Below are 19,670 nucleotides of genomic sequence, written 5' to 3'. Positions count from 1 at the left end.
CAGGGCCTCTGCCTCATTCAGTGCCCAGGATGGATGCAACTCATTGAATAGGCATCCGTAGTCTGACAGTTTGTCTGCAGATTTGCCTGGAGCTGAAGATACAGCCTTTGATTCTATCCCTGGCTCTGCCACAAAGTTCCTATGTTAAGATACTGGACCAGTTACTTAAACCAAACCAAAGTGGATGCCAAGAACCTCTTTTTTATGCTGTGGGCACCTGACTCTAATCACTTCAGATGTCATTTGTGAAAGAGCTAAGCACTCATTGCATGCAACTGGGGTGGAATGCTGCAAAAATGCTAAATATTCTGAAAAAGACAGGCACTCAGCAGCTCAAACAAACTCAGTAGACAGTTTTAGCCATGATCTCCATGGACTTCCTTTCCCGTATGCAAAAAACTTCTTGCATCATATGGACAGTGTGACAATTACAAGTACGTATTTGGGAAATGGTGGTTTTGAGGTTTCAAATCCCCATTAGGACAAAAAGAAAACCACTTATAGTTCTGAGGGGAGGATCTCTCATACAACTTCCAGGTGTTCAGGTTGTTCTATGTAGATGCTCAAATCAGCAGACTTTCAGCATTTCTAGGTCATTTGTACACTCAGTTTAACTGAGAAACCTTTCCCAGTCAGGGGAACTGACATTCATAAGAACTGAAAAATTCCAGCAAAAAGCTTCAATTTTTACAGAACATTTCTTGTCAGACAACTGTTTTGTACATGTTTCCTGTCTGGACTGCCAAAACTATGGCAGGACTCTCTGGGAAGAGTATACCAGTCCCACTGCATAAACTTCTGTTTCCAAAGGTTGTTGCTCTGGGTGAAGTCAAATTAGGCTTGCAAAGGCACCTCTTACATCTGAACTCTGCTGTACCAACTACAGATGCTCCATTGCTCCAGGGTTGCTCACCTGGCTCAGGCCATCGTGCCACGCAGACACAGAGGGTGATCAATCCCCTTAGAAAGCCCTGTAACTCTCAGCCATCTATCCAACCTTCAAGGCTTTCAGATTTGCTCGGAAGGATACACTGCTTCAGACTTAAAGTAGTCAATTGGTACAACCTCATACAAACCATTTGAATGAAGCTGCCACCTCTGTAAATGTCAAAGCTTTATACCTTCATATATATATGACCCTGTCCACACTACATCTGAATCTCTTAATCTTCCAGGAACAGACAATCTCTCAGAAGAGAGATCACCTGTCCTTCAAGGCCAGTGTCCAAGGGCTGCAAGGAGCACCTTGAGTGGCCCTTGGCCCTACTAGGCATTGCAAAAACATGTGTAATCAAAGCTGTTCCAACGAGAGGAGACAGTCATCCCATTCCTCTTGCACTCCAGCCAGCACTCCATATCCTTTTTCAGCAAAGCTTCCCATCCTTGGAAGACGACAAAATTTAGGCAAGAGTATTAAAAGAGATGGAAAGATTTCAGGAGGTTGTGACAACGACTACAGGCTTTGCTGTCTGGGTTCTGTGCACATCACTTCTAACAGGGATCAGTGCAATCTGGCATTTAAATAATGTTACCGTGGGAGTGGTTCTTTTCTGCAGTGTGCTACAGTTTCTTGTGCAGTGTCAAATTTGGTATCATTTTGACATCTGGTCTGTGGCACCCATCCATCTGTTGTAACTGAGTAGGTGTTGGGTGGGGTTGGCAGGAGAGGCTTGTTTAAGTGTTTGTTTTCATCCTGTGGAGGAACAGCAGAGCCAGCTCAGTAATTAATTAAATACTCATTTTTTAAAAAAATGTGTGTACTAATATTCTAAAGAAATGGTGAATAAGGCAGCTGGTGCTTCTCACTGATGAAATGTGGAGCCTTTGTTCCCATTTCTCCTTGGTTCCATGTTGTTTTAGGAAGCCTTCCCCATTGGGCTGGCACTCTGGTTTCTATTCCTGACTCAGCCAAATACCTCCTGGCTCAATTTGGACAGGTCACTCCATCTTTTGTGCTGCACTTTCTGTCTCTTTAAAATGCATCCAAAGTTAAACACCTCTTTTGATATAAACTCTGAAATCTTCTGATAAAAAATGCAATGGAAGATGTGGCCATTATCATTACTATCATTATCTCACTTTGTGGTTATTCTATTTAAATATTCAGTGGTTTACATTAACCTTTGGTGTCCATCTGCTCATAGCAAAAGAGAGGCTCTCCTGAGCACAGTGGAAACATGTCCACAACTTCCATGGCTGCCTCTCCAGGTTGATCTGTGTCCTCTAGGAAGTTCTTTCTCTCATTTCACTCAGAATAGAGCACAAAAAGCACTTTCTGTATAACGGCTGACCCTAACCTTTCATAAATGCGTGGTGTACCAAGCAACCCTTTCCTCCTCCATGGTAACCAGGGAATGCTCCACCTGCTCAGTTCTAACTTCTGGACAGATGCTGGTATTCATTTCTTTGCCTTAGGACAGTGACTCCTGCTGTTCTGTTTGCCAGTCTCCTGGGACATAGTTGCACTCTCTATCTAGTTTTACCCTGCTCTGTGATCAGTTTACGGATTGGAAAAGTTATTGATAGCACTTATTTTTGCCTTCAGCAGAACATTTATTTGCAAATGTAATAGATAACCAAGGAAACAGGGGAACTCCCTATGCATAGCTAAATAAAGCAGGTTTGGTCCAGCATGTCTAATCCTGTGAGGTTCTGACCATCTCCACGGAAATGCTGGCACAGAGAGGGAGGCTCAGAGCAGCCTGCAGATTGCTGTTTTGTGGCTGGCAGATACAAATGCCAAATTCATTAATACTCAGAATGTATTTAAAGATGTGCACCTACCTATGGAGATTACACAATCTGGCCTTGAGAACAGAAAACTGTGATCTAGCTTGTTCTCTTTCCTCCCTTCCCCTTCTCACGTACACACAGCAATAGGTGTTACCCTAGGAGTCTCTGTAAAAGAGTTTGTGGGAAGTTCATCAGTTTGTGGGAAGTTTCATCACATATTGAATGCTTCCTATTTTCTGGTGGCTTCTGTAAGGCCTGGCATCTCTGCACTCTCACAGGCTGCAATTTTGCACCTAAGGTTACCAGTCCTGTTAGACAAAAACAGAAGTCAAATACTGGGCTTTCAAATGCAGTTTCTTATAAAATACCCTGTAAGAGCAAGAACAGAAGCATCCACTGGGGACACTGATTACAAAGGACAAAACGGGACCTTCTTTTTTTTTTTTTTCCCCAGCTAAATAACATAAAAAATGAGTGATGGCAATATCACCCTGGAGTCACTTACATTTTACCTATACTGTCACTCTTTATTGTCAGGGAAAGGTGGAGGAATTAAACTGATTTTATTTGTAGACCAGGTTAGGCAGAGAGGTTTTGTATTATCATTTCTTAGCTTGCAGACTAAACCATATACTGTGTGTTGGAACAAAATTAATCTTCCGTTTCTCCACTGTGATTTGTGTCATAATAAACTTTTAGTTTCTTCCCTAAATTATTTCCCTCTCTGTAATTTCCTCTGGTGACTGTCAAACCCTGAAGTGCCACTAGCCACAAAATTACAAATAGGAGTATTTTGAACTCTAGTCATTCACAAGAAACTCATAACCTTGACATTCCACAAATATTGTATTTGCTGTGAGATGAAAGAAGCTTATTCTGTGCTTTAATCATGTCCTATTCATTTCCATAAACTAGAATTTCTCCTTATTCAAGCATCTCTATTTCTTTCTTGCCCACCCCAGGACTGACAACATTTCAAATAACCCACAAGGAACTGAACATTTTTCGCTAGTAATTTTGCAGCAGAACACGACCACTGCAGGAGTAAGGGAAGGAAAACACACAAGAACAGTGAAAGGAACCTTTGTATTACAAAAATTAGTAAATTTTGTAGACAAAAAATATGAAGGGTCCAGTATAGTTCTTAAAAATTAATCACGGCTTTGTTATAAAGCACGAAGTCCAGTCTTTGCACAGCCTTTTCTCCTGTCTCTCTCCCAAGGACCAGCCCAAGTGAGCATTGCTATGCCAGCCCATGCTAAGCTGAATGGTACTTGCTGTCAGTTACAGAATCACAGAATAGTTTGGGTTGGAAGGGACTTTTAATGGTCATCTAGTCCATCCTGCATCAGGGAGTTTCCATTTGGTATCAAAATGTAACTCATCTTACCAGCTTTAGATTCGCTGGCTTTGTGTTTTATTCTATTTCGGATCTTTGTGAGAACATTGCCTTGGCTGTTTCAGTTTGTGAAGTCAGGGAAACACATGGAAATAGGCAGGAGTGACACTGCAGCCAGTTGTGGGCAAAAATTTAGAAAAGCTGCGTCTTCCAGGAATAACACCAATTTCTTTGTTACAAAGTAACACTGCCAGACAAACCTTTTCCTAATATTATGAAAGAGTAAAATGAAACTTATAATTTCTTTTCTGTACTCATTATATCATCTACTTTTACCATATTCTCAGCCTCCTCTCTAACAAACCAGCTCTCACACAGCCCGATGGTGACTCTCCAAGCCTCTCTGTTTTTGTGCATTTTGGGTCCCTTCTGTGCTTACTCTGACTTTTGTACAAGAGTGACCAGACCAGTTCACTCAGGTCGGAGCTTCTCTCCTTGCAGGCCAGGCTTTGTACCCCCCTGGTCCTGGGCAGCCCCCCAGCACAGGGCGAGGAGCCCAGCTGCGGTACAGGAGCTCCCCCTCTCACTGCCCTCCAGGTCCCAGTGCTGCTTGGAGCCTCTGCAGCCCTTCAGCAGCCACAGTTTGCCCTTTCCACTGCTGCTCTGCTCTCACATGACACATAAAACAAGGCTTCAAGAGGTTTTTCATAACCTGAGCGTGTATGCAGAGAACTTAAAATATTTATTCTCACATTTGCCATTTTCTGTGTTGGTAAAGCAACAAAATCAATGCCACTTTCTTCTTCACATAACTGCATTTGGGTCCCCAAGTTTTCCAGTCTTGTCTCACCCTGGGTGACCAAGGGGCCAGACAATTTTGACAATGTTGTTACCTCCAAATGTTCCAGCTATTTGTTATATGATAATAAATCAATGTTTTAACAATCACCCCTAGGATCTATCTGTGGGTATTCTACTGCCTACCTTTCTAACCTTTCACTCTTTGTTCTGCAACACTTGCTTTCTTTGGTAAAACAGATGCTAAGGCAGAATTTTGCATGTCACCTCATGACTGCTAGATTTTCTTACAGCATCTTCTGAGCAAAGTTATCAAAGACTTTCTGAACTTTCCTCTAGAATTTATATTAAATGGTTCTGCATTAAATGGCTTCATTGAGATACTTCAAGGTTTTTTAGGAAGTTAAAAGAGGCATGTTTTTCTGTTACTGGATCAGTCATGCTTAGCATTAAGCTCATGTGCACATTTTAACTCATATTTCAACTTTTCTTTTTCATTTGACTGAGATGACCTTGATTTTGAAGTAAAATACATGCCATGTTCCATTGATATGGTATAGCAGAATAGTCTATTTTTAAGGAAAACTTGCATGATTTTGTTAACAGCTATCAGTCTTGATGCCATCTGCTCTGGGAGGTTTGTTACTTTAGCACAGGGGTCCTCAAACTTTTTAACCAGGGGGCCGGCGCGCGGATGCAGTGGCAGGCAGCCATCTGCGGCTGCTTGGTTTCCCCCCCAACCCCCGGCGGGGGGTCTGTAAATACCGGGGGCCGGATTGAGGACCCTGGGGGGCCGTATCCAGCCCGCGGCCGTAGTTTGAGGACCCCTGCAGTTTAGCATGTCAATCTTGCAGTTTCTGTTCGGATACCTCGTTTGACAGGCTGCCATCATTAGTAATTAAATAAAATATGTAGAGAGTGAATCTATTTCCGATCAGCAAAGACAGATGGGAGGATAAAATGCAGTCCCTGTAATACCCTTGTCATTTTTAACTGCCCCTTTGATCCACTAATTCTCTTTCAGATATTTAAATTTCTCATTTGTTTGCAGAAATATGTCTGTTTGCACTTGAAATTTCCTCTCAGTCCTCCTGTTTTCCATCTTTCATTTTTCTTTGCCAGTTTACGTTCCTTTCTTTTGGGTTAGCCAGGGCCAGGTTTCCTTTTCCCGAAGGTTACCTGTTTGGATCATCCTACTGTGTTTGTTTTTTCTTGCCTTCCTGCTTCCTTTTTGGTTTCGGGGTATGCATACCTTCTGTGATGCAATTATGGTATGCTTAAGTAGTTCCATGTTGAAGCTAAGGATTGTAATGTCTTCACTTCTGACTCGTTTCCTGCTCTGTACCTCTTTCCAACCCTCTCCTCCCTCCAAATCCAAGGAATTTAAAGGATTAATTGCAGTGCAGTTTAAGTGTTAGATAGCTATTAGATTTCTGTCTCCACCCTAGGAGGCTTTGCATGATGTTTTGCATTTCTTGTGTTTTACCAGGGTGGGGGTATTTGCATTAGCTTCTTTATTTAAGACTGGCCCAGACCCAAGTGTCTACGCTTCCAGAAACCGCATAAAATGCAGTTGTGACACAAACAAAATGGCAAATGCAATTTCAAATAAAGGTCCTTCCAAAGCACTTTGAAGGGAAATGACAAATTCAGATTGGACAGACCATTTGATGCTGAAGCATTCTTCAGTAAGTTCAAGGGCACTAGCAGGGTTTTGGAAAAAAGCTGGATGTGTTATCAGGCTGGTGCTTTCCAGGAAGGGAGGAGTTGCTTTGCTTTTTTTACACCATGATCCTGTTTAACCAAATCTGCTAAACAAGAAACTGGGAAAAGAGTAAGAAAAATCCTGGTTTAAACCCAAGAGACACACATGCTTTGTTTTAGCATCTCCCTGGCATAGTAGGACACACTGCTTTGATCAGTTTCAAAAACCATGCACAGCTCTGGAACCAAGAGGAACAGAAGAGGCATTTAAAGGAAAATGCCAAGATCACTGAGAAGGGGGGAAACGAGAGGATCTAGGAGCAAAGAAGTGACATCTTGCCTTCTGCTCACACACTGAAAATCAGAGTATGATCTGTACAGGAGGTGAAAAGGAGGAAAAATGAGGAAAGGGTCAGACAAGGCTCTGAATACAAACAAAAGGTTTGCATATAAAGGCAGGCCATAAACAACACCAAATCTGGACTGCACAGCTGCAACCAAATCCATGCAGGTCCATCTTAGAGCAGAGGACCTGGGAGTGTTTCAAATCTAGATGTTTTAACCCAATCCCACCCCAGCTCTGCTTTGGGCAAAAACCTGCTTCCCTTCCCTGTGAGCTGGCACAGCAGCCAGGTGGCAGCTGCGCACCCTTCGAGCCACATTCCTGGTTGGGATGTCTTGGGAAAACAGCAAGCATCAGTGCCACCACACAGAGCAGAGGTCACTTCAGCAGTGTCGTTGACTTCAACATAGTGGTATGGGGCATATTTGGCTGTGGCTAACTGAAGTCAATGGGAAAAGTGTCCTTCCTGATGTAAGTGCAGGACTGAGACCTCAATGGGAAGGATGAAGCAGCCCTCCAGTCTTATATTAAGTTCTCTGTGGCCTTGGCAGCAAGGCAACATTATGTTCATTTGACTTCGGCTTTAAAAGGATATGTTTAAAAGAGAAGAATAGCACCAACATATTTTTAGGGCAAAGAAAAGGAAAAAAAAATACATATACTTTGAAACTGACCCTTGGCAGCCTGTTTAAAAGAGCTTGAAACTATCTGAACTACACACAAAAAAAAAATTAAAAAAAGAAAAACATGCCCACAAGGGCTTAAAAATCACTTCAGTAATAGATGACTTTTAACTCTACATCAGAAAATGTTTGGCAGGCATAATTTTAAAGTGTTAGGGAAATGTATGTGATAACTGCTTGGGTGAAAGAGCAAATGTAGTCCACAGTGAGATTTATCAAATGTTCACACAAGCAATCAGAATCTGGCAGGGCCAGCTGCCCGTGGAGAGGGGCAAAGAGGATCAAAGCTCTAAACTTTGAAAATTTAATGAAGCCCACTGATTTCTCACAGGAAATATTTCTTTGAGCATGTTCATGTGTCATGGGAATGCTAGTGAGCAGAAGGCTCTGACAAAATGCCAGCTATAAGGCATCAGGGAAACAAAGCCCTCCAAGCCCCACCAAAGGCCAAACCACCCTTTTCCTCTTTTAAAGCTGCAAAGATGCTTGACGCTCCAGCACTCCTGAGCATCCTTATGTGTTATCCTTAACGGCACAAACAGGCCTATTGACATGATCGGTGTTATCGGGAGAGTCTTGTAGGTCTGGCCCCTTTTCAAAGAGACCAGAAGAGCACCAGGCTTCCCAGGCTTGCACGGGAATGTGTGCAGAGGCTTGAGCCAGCCAGCAAAAGGAGCAGGCAGTGCCATCTGGGTATTCATGGGAGCAGTAGCTGACTATCTGCTTACAAAAGGAAAGGGGGACATCAGGCAAAAAAGGAGGTGCAGGGCTAGGGGGATAACAAGCAGACAAAGAAATGCAGTTTAACCCAGAATTTAGTTATCCTTAGTTTTATGCTACAAATATCTGTGCAGCTTGCTTTTGCTATTCTGCTGGAGTAGTGTCCTATCAACGTAGTATATTCTTTTAGCACCTTTGGTGGCTTAAGATGTTTTTAAAAAAGTAGGGTTTATAGTTCAGACACCTCAAAGATCTCCAGTGCTTGAGACATGGCCGTTTTGCAGCAACTGATGACTGGGAACGTGTTTGCTTGTGAGATCCCTTGGAGCACGGGGCTGTGACAGCAGTGCACACCCAGCTGCAGTGCTGTGGGTTTCTGTGTGCCAGAAACGACGAGGCACTGAATGAGATGCCAAGGCAGTGAGGTGCCCCAGACCTGAAGCCGGCTTTCGGGGAGTGACAGAGGTGCTAGAAATATGTAGCAGCCAGGCCTAGCTGAAAACATCAGAGGAGGGAACCAGATGGGTGAGTCTTACACTCCTTGTAAGAGTCTTGACAGGTTGTGGCTAATTAGTTCATTTAGACTAGACAAGCCAGCAATACCTCGGTCTTGATCCCACATGTGGGGAGTATGAGCGGGAATGAAGGGTACCCAGTGCCTCGCAGGAATAGGCCATGTCCTACATGTAAAAGGTCGGAATTTGATTCTGTTTTTCACTTAAAGTAGGTCTGCACTGGCTTTGAAAGTCCCCAAGGACACATGGAAGTCATGTGTCTGTTTGGCCCAAATTGTTTCTAACTCATACTTTCCATATGAAGTTCACCATAGAATAACAAAGTGAAATGACTTAATTGAATTTGTTTGGAACCCAGTATCGACAGGGGCGTGGCAAATAGAAAACAGTCAAACGCCATACAATCAAACAGTTAGGGAGAAGCTACAAATTTCAACACACATGCAGCTGCCTTGTGGAAAACCAATTGAAACTACTGCATTTAATATTGCTGTGCTTCTATAATAATTTCCATCCAGCCATGGAGAAACACTTAACATATTTTGCTTAAAATTTCCCCATACCGTTTCCGGGGTCTAAAAGGGGAACTGTGGATCTCTGCAGCTAAGTGATTAGCCCAAGGTCATAGGGCAGGAGATCTGGAAGCAGAACTCTGCGCTCTCAGTGATGTACTTTAATCACAAGACCATCCTTCAGTCTCCTTCACGCTGATGACTTTGGAACTAGCTTGAAAAGATCCAGTGAGACACAACGATGGGAGTGCTAGATAGCTACGCTAGATAGCCAGAGGCCACAAAAATTATTAGAGACATGTGGGGGTATTTCTAAACAAAAAGATTAAGGCCAGAACTATTTCATTTAGAAAGGAAAACAGTAAAAGATGATAGAATTGAGGTATATAAAATAATGAATGGTGTGAAGGAGAAATCAGATGCCCTTCATAAAACAAGAGGGCACCTAACAGACTTTCAAAAGGCATTAGCTTATAAATGGATAAGGGTATCACTCTCCAGCTTATCTCTAAGCAATCTGCGGAACTCTCAGTTGCAGGACATGGATGTAAATAGCTCAAGAAGATTAAGGAAAAAAGGAAAGATTGTATACAGATTGTAATACAGATTTCTGAGCTTAAGAAAATACTTCTTCAAAGCTACAGTTTTCCCCTGAAAGAACCACTCCTTACTTAAGAAAGGACGCTTTTTTTATTCCTGATTGAGTCTCACCTGCCAGAGTGCAGAAAGCCCAGTAAAAACTGCAGCTGCTTTCTCCTACATCCCCAAAACAGGAACACTCCTGCCTACACATTTTTCAGGAATCCTCCTCCTCAGAAGAGCATCAACAGCCTTAGAAATTCAGTTTTCTGCAAATACCAAAAATCATGTCCTCATTTTGCCTCCAGAAATCCCAAGCTGTCTGCACCACAGAGGCCAATGTAAAGAAAAGCTGGAGGATGTGGAAGATTGCACTGTCTCCATTCTTTCCCCCTCAACTCCCATCCGCAGTCACCTCCAAACTCCACTGCTTCTTTCCCTCTTTCTCCAGAGCCAAGCTGCAGATCCATATAAGATCCCACCTGGATCTCATCAGTGACCACCTCTTGGATGTCTAGGGTAAATCCATCAGCCTTTTCTTTGTCTACACAGAATGGAGCCCTAACTGTCCAGCTTTCCCTTTTGACTCTGTTTGAATCCCTCCACTGGTGCTGCATCTGCCAATTTTCACCAGTCTTCAAGGCTCTCCCTAACTTCCCTGCGTCTGTGAGCTCTCTTTGATAATCAGGGTGTTAACTGTCCTCTGTCAATCTAGCCTGCCCTTTTCTCATCTTCTCCTGTAAGGGCCTTCATGCCTTCACCTACAGTCACCAGCTGGTACAGCTGCCTTGACATCACCTATAAGTCCCAGTCTGATACAGATGGTAAGCCTGTCTAACCCCTTCCCTGTCACAGCACTTACAGTGAAACAGGCTGGTGTCAAATCTGCCTGTTACTGGCAAGCTAGCAAGGTCTGTTCACCTTGTGTGAGTGGTCCTTAGTGCATGGCTTATCTCTCTTCAGTGTTTAGAGAAGTTTGGTATAATGGGTACATAATGGGCTACAGAAATGGTAATGATTCTCTGAATTATTCAGCACTGGTCCCTGGTGCGGAATGGATGGACCATCAACCTCTCTCAGGACACCTTAACTAAACCTCTAGGTGATTCTTGGCTTACTTAGAAAGCAGTACACTGTGGGGAGACCCCCATTTCATTCCTTGCCCTGGGTCTGGGCAACAACACTCCTCCCTCCCTCCCTCCCTCCCTCCCTTCCTTGACACCTACAGAGTCTCTGGCTCTGTGATCATGCTGATGGGCCTGTATTCCCGCACAGTACCTCTTCCACCTAACACCGCTGCCAAGTTCAGTTCACACAGGGCAATAAAGCTGTTTTTATTTCTTAAGAGCACTTTGCCTTAACTTTGAGCTACTTTAGCAGCCCCCAGATACTTTAGTTTCCAACAGTTATTTATATGTTCTCAATGTCTGCCGCTCCCCTGCTCCTCTGGCAACACTCATAGCAGGAGCTATTATTAATTACTTGTTGAATACCTGCAGTGCTCTGCTGCAGCAGGAAACACAGTCCTTCCCCACCAAGATTTAAAAGCTAGGTATACAAGTAAGCCAGTACACAGAAAATTTGCTAGGTGATTGGATGATGAAGAGGATGTTTTTAAGCTGATGTTTGTAAGAAGGTGAGGAAAAGAGAGAAGAGTTCTCTGCTCATGTTTCTCCATTAAATCTCTCCTCTCCCTGTTACAGAGTATGATGAAAATAAAGTGAATGCCACTAAATAAATCTGATGAAAATCGTAAGCTTTAAAATTCTAACTTGGAGAAAATGAACAACTATAGAAAGAGTAACAGTTGTGCAGCTGGAAATGAGAAGAAGTGAAGGATCCTATCCAACAAGCAAATTGGAAATTCATCTCACTAACAAACACACAAAATTTTCACTGATCATAAAACTGGACATTGACTGAGGATTGTTTTATGGGAAAAAATCAGTTGGGTTTTTTTTTAATTATTTTTCTGTCAGGATGGTCTTTTTCAAATTTCCATCTAATGAATATTCAAAATAAAAAGTGGGTTTCTAGTGTGAAAAAGATCTGGTTTCAATTTTGTAAAAGAATCTCAAATTGTTTTCTGGCAGGTTTGTTTGGTTTTTTGTTTGTTTAAATATATAATAAAATGTATTTTTTCTTTAAAAAACTAAATGTTTTTTCCACTGACATAAATGTTGATGAAAAAATTTCGTCAACCATAGTCTATTGGAACTGTGCAGGTAAGGGCACTGAGGTAAAGGGTTGGTAGTGCTTTTTTTGTAAACACTCTTCAAGTAGCCCAGATCTTAAAGACATGCCCAAAGCAGAGTATTACCAAATTCAAGGTCTCACTTTCAATGCTGAATCTTCTAGACAATGTATCACGAAGTGTCCTGGGCAACTATTGCCTAAACAGGGCCAGTTTACGTCCATGTTTATTGTCATCTAGCTTGAACTGTTTCTTCTCTTCTCTCTGCGATTCAATGCCTGCGTGCATTTATAGGGAACAGTCATTGCTCTAGATGAAGTTTCACCCGTGCCTTACACAGAAGTATTAACATTTCCTCATGACTGCTAGAAATACCTCCCCTAAGAAAACCTTCCATCATTTCTGCCTGACCCAATCATGTGGCTTCACAGTTCTTCCATAAGAACTAAAAGCTATGACACATGAGGTCTGGCAAAACCTACTACAGCAGCAGCAGACAGTTTTGTCTCCACACCAGCTGCCTATTTGACAGTGGCAACCACAATCACAGTCAGGAGTGGGGTGCACACGCCTGAGCCTACATACTACCAGTTGCTGTCCTGCATGTTAGCTATCCTGCAAATCACCCTGAATTACACTAGAGAAAACAAAGAAAAACCCATAGATGCCTATACTGAACCTGAGGTTTGAGGCAGAACTGAGTCATAAATGCTGGCTAAGGTGGAAGGACCGCAATTGTGAAGGTCTCATTTGAGAATGAGCAGCAGAGCCATTAACCTTGGTGAGACAGAACTTGTTTCCCTATCATCTTGGGGCAACCCTGCTGTGCAGTGTTAGTTTTTTGGGTTTTTAATGGCTGTTCCTTATTCATGAGTGTGTTGGGCAAGGAAAACCAGTTGAGTAAAAGCCACTAAATAATTTGTCAGGATGAGTTGTCCTTTGCCCCAACAGGCACTGCTAAGGTTTGCATCCCTCCCTCACCCATAGACTCTGGCTACATAGAAACCACCTGCAAAGCCGCATTTGTGCTAACCTGCCAACCACATCAAACCGGTAACTTCCACTGCCAGTGGGGTAGGCAGCCAGATGAAAAGCTATCAGGAAAAGGTTATCAGGTGAGCCATTCATTTCATAAACATGGGCTTACAACAACTGAACACGCAACAGCATCAACTTTGGTTCAGTTGGATATGGGATGTTGTTTATTTGATTTCTGGATCAAAAGCATGGTTAAAATGCACATTAGAGCATCCAAGATTATTAAAGCCACAACATAGATCATCAATATGGAATGTGCTAATGGCTTTCACATAAAATTTTTTTTGAAGGTGTTATCAGCTAGGAAGATAGGAGTCACTCCCTCCTCCCACCTATAGACATTCTCCAGACGTGTACATATTTTTTTCAACTTAATTTACCAGGGAAGTAGCAAAAGAAGGTACCTTTGCCTGCCTAAGTAGTAAAGGTGGACAACGTAAAAATGAAGATGTGCCTTTTAGATTTTTCTCCTTCAAACTTAAAAACATGAAAATGTATTCTGTGGAAGGTAGAACAACAGAAATCTGTACTGTAACACAGAAAGGCAAATGAATTCTTTGTGAAACAACACAGAAGTCAATGGCACTATACCAGAGATGAATTTTACCCAGGCTGTAAAAAGAAAACATAAGTGCAACACAGACCAACAGAAGAGATTCCATTTAAAGTAAGAATTATGTTTCTATCAGAAAAAAACCACCAACTAACTAAATTTGTTTCCTGGAAGGAGATCCAACTTGGCTCTGCTGCAGCAGTGTAACAGGATCCAAAATAAGTAACAGCAGGCATCTCCGCTAAAATTTGCTTCTGATCAACATTATTTTTCCTCTGGTACCAGAGAGGAGTTGAACACATACTCCAAGTGAGGCACAGTAGTTAACTGCACAGAGCATGAGAAAGGGGGCCAAAGCTCTGGCATTTAAAACTTGGCTCAGCCAGGGCATCAGTACATGGTCTTAGACAAATCACATACACTTTGTGGGGCCAATTCCCACCCAAATCCTTTCCATTTCAGACATATAAACTCTTTTTTTTTTTTTTTTTTTTTTTTTGGGGGGGGGCGGTCTTAATTACACCCACATTCTGTGTCTGCTTCCCCACACATTAAGATGCAGGGTCAGACCCTCATTGCAGAAGTGTTAGCAACACTGAGGGACTATCAACTCGCTGAAGTACCAGCATTTTACTAAATCCAGCTGATGACTACTTACACAAAAGCAGGAACTTTTTATTATGCTTTAGTGGTGGCAGTTTGTATATACCAGCACACATTAATAAATGAACAGCAAAGCACCATAATCACAATCTGTGCATCTGTGTCTGTTTTATGGTATCCTGAAAATGTTTCTAAAGTAGTTGGAATACAGAAAGCAGAAATTATCATTCCTTCCCAGCTGGACTCATGTGAAATGCTGTCTGATTGTGACTGGCAGATTTGATATTTTGTTAATTGTGAGAGACCCCACTTTGAATAATGTACTCACATTTGTTATGATCACCGAGTATTTCCCTTCACATCGCATTTTCTCCATACATAAACTTATCATAATCCAATAAAAAGCATATGTGAGCAAGTCATCTACATGCAGCCTTTCCTCTATGCAGTGGAAAGGTTGGCTTTTTTGTACACGATGGTCATGCAATTTTTCATTTCTGCCTGGGTGACATCTACAATGAATGGAAGTCTTCCTCATGCAAAATCATTTGTTCTCAGGCTGTTCCTACATAAAACTGAAGGCTTCATTCAGAGACATATAGTAAGAAGTGCTTCTTGGAAATCAGTAACAAAAGCTGCACTAAGCATGAGGAAATTGTTCATTAAAAATAACAATAGCAAAAACCAACTAGGGAACTGATGTGACAGATGAAATTGGAATTGAGTGGTGTGTGGGGGTGTGGGTGGGAAGAAGAATCAAAAGCAACATAGTCACTAAAATTTCACAGGAATTTGTCTTCTAAAAGTTAGAGGTACACCAAATATTACTCCCAAAATCTTGCATCTAATTCAGTTATGTTCAAAATGGAATTTAGATGAAGGCAGTGTTTCTAAGGGACAGAGCAACACCTGAAGTCCGAATCTGACTTAAATCCAGAAGAATTCCACTGAAATCAGTGGTTACAGCACTGCAAATCAGCAAGAGATCTAAATCTGTCCTAGCTGATTCCAGATCTATCTTTTATTTGCTATATGGCTTCAGGCAAGTCAGTGACCTTCTTTTTATTTTTCAGTTTCTCCATCCATAAAATGGTGATAATACTGCTTGTAATACATGAAGGTTGGGGGGACTACTTAATTCCCTGACGTGGTTTGGATACAAAAATTGCTGGGGATCAATCATTTTTGGTTGCCTCCACCACCTTTATTGACTCTTTATGATCTTCATACTTGGGTTTTTGTTTCCTTGCATATTTTCTTTTAAAAACCATGAGCCATAGCCTAGAATCCTTATTCAAGTTTTACACTGTTTACTTCCATGGCAGGATTCACATGAGAAAAGCAAGTCCAAAATTTGGAACTTGGCCTCAACAACAACAAACTGCAAGAATATTTCAAACAAAACTCAGAAATCACTGCAGGAAATGAATCCCGTTTACATTCGTTTTTTAGAGCGCAGTTATTAACTGACCCACTGACGCCCCAACAACAAGGGCACAAACAAAAACGTCGCAAATCCTTCCTCACCCTTATTTGAATAACGTACACGGCGCTGGTATTGGCAGCAATAGTCAACGTCGTTCAAACAGTGAAACCGGGAGGGAAAAAAATAATAAATTTAGAACAACGCAACCTGAAAACACCCGGGCGTCTGACAGCTCTGAGAGGGACCTCTAGTGTGTGCTAGAACATTTTGTGTTGTGCTGCGGGCGTAATTAATACACCAAAATCACCGCAGTCATTTTGAATAGGCGAGGGGAAGTTTCGCCCAGTGCCGCCGACCTGCGGGGCGAGCATCCCTGCGCGGCCGCTGCTGAACGCGACCGGCACCCATTAAACTGCCACCGTTTTTTTCCCGGACTCGGCTTGCGGAAAGCAACAACTTGCTCGGATCATCCCGGAGTTTTCCCGCCGCGCTCGCCCGCCCCCCAGCCCCCTCCCGCAGCGCGCAGACCCCGGCCGCCTCCGCCGACCCGCCCCGGCGCTGGGCAGAGGGGGAGGAAGATGAAGATGGAAAGTTGCGTTTCAGGCGCAGCCTTTCCACTGCGCTGTTTGACAGAGGCACAAAAATAGCAACTCGGGTCCCCAGCCCCAAAGCGCCCGCGCAGCCCGCTGCCGGCCCCGGCGCCCTCCCGCACCGCATGAGGCGCTGCCCCGTCCCTCCGCGGCGGCCGGCGGGCAGGGCCGGCGGGTATCGCAGCCCGCGCCGCTGAGGGGGGAGGCAGGGAGGGAGGGAGGGAGAAGCGTTTCGCCCATTTTTAATTTGCCCGAACAATCCAAGCGCACTCGCTGCCCGCGGGGCATGCTCGAATAAACTTGTATCTCGCTGATTGGAAACAGGCAGCGAACGGCTTTTTTTCTACACACACACACATACACACACACACACACCGCGCCTTTTTTTTCGTTTTTGAGACGGCGGACGCGGCTCTCTCTCTTCCGGGACGGCGGCGGGCACTGAGGGACGGGGCAAAGCGGCGGGGCCCCGGGGTGAGGGGGGGGGAAGCCACCGCAGTCCCGCCGCCTACAGCGGCGGCGCCTCAGCCGGCTCATCCCCCGCGGCTGCCGGGGGCCGGCGGGCAGACAGGCGGCGCAGAGGAAGGGCGGCCGCTGCCCCGCGGCCCCGCCGCCTCACCCCGCGTGGGGGAAGGGCCGCGGGGCCGCCCTTCCCTTCGCCGCCCCGGCAACAAAGGGCGCCGCGGGGGGCTCCGGAGGGGGCGCGCCGCGGAGGGACGGCGGCGCGGGGGTGGGGTGGCGGTAAGGTGCCTCCCGCTCGCCCTCCCTCCCTCACATACACACAATGGCGGCCCCCTCCTGCAGCCCGGCGGAGAACAATGCCATCCGCACACCCCCCCGCGCGAAAATACACACATTTAAAATACATAAATCCCCCCCTCCCCCTGCGCACACCACCCCCTGAGCCCCCCCGGAGAGGCGGTGGGGAAAGGAGGAGCCCCCCGCCCGCCGCGCGCCCCCTCCCTCCTTCCCGCCCTCCCGCCTCCCCGCGGCGCTGCGCGGGGGCGCGGGTTGCGCGGGGGAGCGAGGCGGCCGCGCCGCGTCCCCGCGCGGGGTGCGAGCGCCCGGCACATGCGTGGAAGCGAGCGGCGCCCGAGTCCCTCCGCACCCTCCGCTGCAAACAACAACAATCCCGAGCAGCCCTTACCTGGAACATCGGAGCCGCCAAAGTGTCCCTCTTTTTTTTTTTTTTTTTTTTTTTCCCCTACCCCCTCCTTTTTTTTTTTTTTCTTCCCCCTTCTCCCTTTCTCCCCTTCCCCCCCGCCCCCCCGCACCCCCCCCCCCCCCCCCCCCCAACTCACACTTCCGATATTTCTCTCTCCCGGCAGCGGTCTGCTCTCCTCGCTACACCAGAGAGAAATGCAATAGCTTGGCTAAGGTAGACAGAGCAAAATACAGAGAATAGTTGCTCCAGGGCTTTGAAACCCCTCAAGGCAAGGATCAGGATACAATTAGCTCATGTCTCTACCTCCAGTCTGAATCAATCTCCGAAATAAAAGTTAAATTAAATTAACTGATCACACGGGCATAAAATTGATCTCCTTCGAAACGTGCTTATATATATATATATATATATCATGTATTTTTTTTTTAGGATTTTTTTGGTAGAAAAAACAGTCTCATTCCAGCCTCCAACTTGCTTTTTACTCTCCTCTTGCACAGAAAAGCTGATTTTAATCGTTGTGATTAGTTTTGATGTAACGTTTCCGCGGGCGATTTCTGCAAATGGATGGAGTGTTTCTTTGCCAGAAGAGGGAAAAGCAGCAGATGATGATAATTATAAGGATTGTTGGTTGTTTCTTTCTTTCTTTCTGTGCCTCTCTTTCTTTTTATTTGTATTTAGATCTGTCTCTTCACTTTCCCGAGTTGACCTGACATTGCCATCGCACTGAGGTCGCACAACTTGTTGATTACAATCACCTCCCGTTTTGATCGAGGGATATGGGATAATTTGGCAGTGGAGCAACACATTTTCTGTTCCCTTGGCTATATAACTTCCCAAATGACGTGTATAAAAATAAGCACATGGAGCCTGCTTTGCCCCAATCAAGTCTGAATCAATGCCTGGGGGTGATACACAAACTCATTTCAAATGTTCAGCCATGCAGAATTGCAAAAAGATTGAAGGAGTTGCGCTGCATTTTTTATTTTTATTTTTTTTTTAAAGCAGGAAAATTAAAAGAAAACAAATCCATCTAAGCAAATCCAGGATTTTGCCACTTAGGTGCATGTGACATTGCTCGCAAATGCTACTAACTTTCCTTCTCCAATTTTCCAATTGAAATGGAGCCTTCCCTTTTTCTTTTCTTCAGCTGGGAGTCTGCAGCTCCCTTCTTCTGAAGAAAACAAAAGAGGGGATAGCCAAATATTTTACAAATGTTTTTCTTGATCAGTTTTCCCTTATTCTACCATTCTTCACCTCCCACTCCACTGTATGCTGCTTTGTTCAAAGCCACTGTCTACAGAAGCTGTATTAATTTTTTGTTGTCGTTGTTAGAGTGGACTATGTTGTCATAAACCCATGGGTCATCTCCCATTAGTGTCACATCCTCACAGTATACTTTTGTGAAATGGTATGTTTCTAAGTACTTCACAGTCCATTAATTCAGAGACTTTGCTGACACTTCTGATGAAAAAGACCAGGTTGTGAGGCCAAAACTGCCCAATAAAGCCCCTGAATAGAACCAGAGGTGTCCAGCAAATACCTATGGTTAGCTCTTTATTATATGGTTTTGGTATTTTAAAGAAAGTAATGCAAAATACAACAATTGCCTTTTTCTCCTAAGGCAGTTGCTGCAGCCTAAGGAATGACTAGTTCTCTCTCTTAAAAATACATCCAACCCAAGACATCCTTTTTGTCTTTCCTCTTATCTTTAAACGATAACCATAATAAGGTGGTAGGACTTCTCACGTAGGAATCACACCATTTGCAAATGCTTTGTCATCACCATATAACGAACACAAGTATGTTAGGTTAATTAACCAGGAATGGCTGACAAATTAAAAGGAGAAAGTTCAAGTAACCACACACTTTACATGCCCCAAGAAACACTCAATATGGCTTCATCTTCAAATTTCTTCTTCAATATTCTTCCAAAAATTAGTAGCACACAAGAGGAAAAACTCCCCTCAACAATATGTGCCTTCCCGGGGTGGGTTTGTGTGGAACAGGGTCGTTGCAACCCTTACTAATGTCATGCAGCTTTAGCAACAGAGTAATTTTTAAGTACCTAAATCTGGTTTAATAACTTAAAGAATCTCATGGTTTGTCAATTAAAACACAGTCAAGAAAATTTTCAGTTTTCCATCCGGATGGAATGAATGGTTTCCCAAGTTCAGC

The 19,670-nt window shown here is 43.9% G+C and overlaps 1 protein-coding gene across 2 annotated transcripts in view; it reads right to left on the bottom strand.

Moving 5' to 3' along the window:
- KCTD1 (potassium channel tetramerization domain containing 1) overlaps positions 1 to 17,745 on the bottom strand; it is a 106,548-nt gene extending 88,803 nt beyond the window's left edge. Inside the window, exon 1 of one of the 2 annotated variants that reach the window (XM_027795180.2) lies at positions 17,632 to 17,745. Coding sequence is in view for 1 of the 2 variants with exons in the window: in XM_055799427.1 (XP_055655402.1) it covers positions 17,478 to 17,486 (9 nt within the window). In the remaining variant the exon portion in view is untranslated. Of the gene's footprint in view, positions 1 to 17,477; positions 17,551 to 17,631 lie in introns of those variants that run through there. The other variant, XM_055799427.1, reaches the window with a different exon arrangement.
- Positions 17,746 to 19,670: the final 1,925 nt, after the last annotated feature.

The sequence above is a fragment of the Falco peregrinus genome, chromosome 3 (assembly GCF_023634155.1).
Source record: "Falco peregrinus isolate bFalPer1 chromosome 3, bFalPer1.pri, whole genome shotgun sequence".
In the NCBI taxonomy this organism is placed as follows: Eukaryota; Metazoa; Chordata; class Aves; order Falconiformes; family Falconidae; genus Falco; species Falco peregrinus.
Note: the sequence above shows the minus strand (reverse complement) of the source record. Positions and strands in the feature narration are given on the sequence as shown.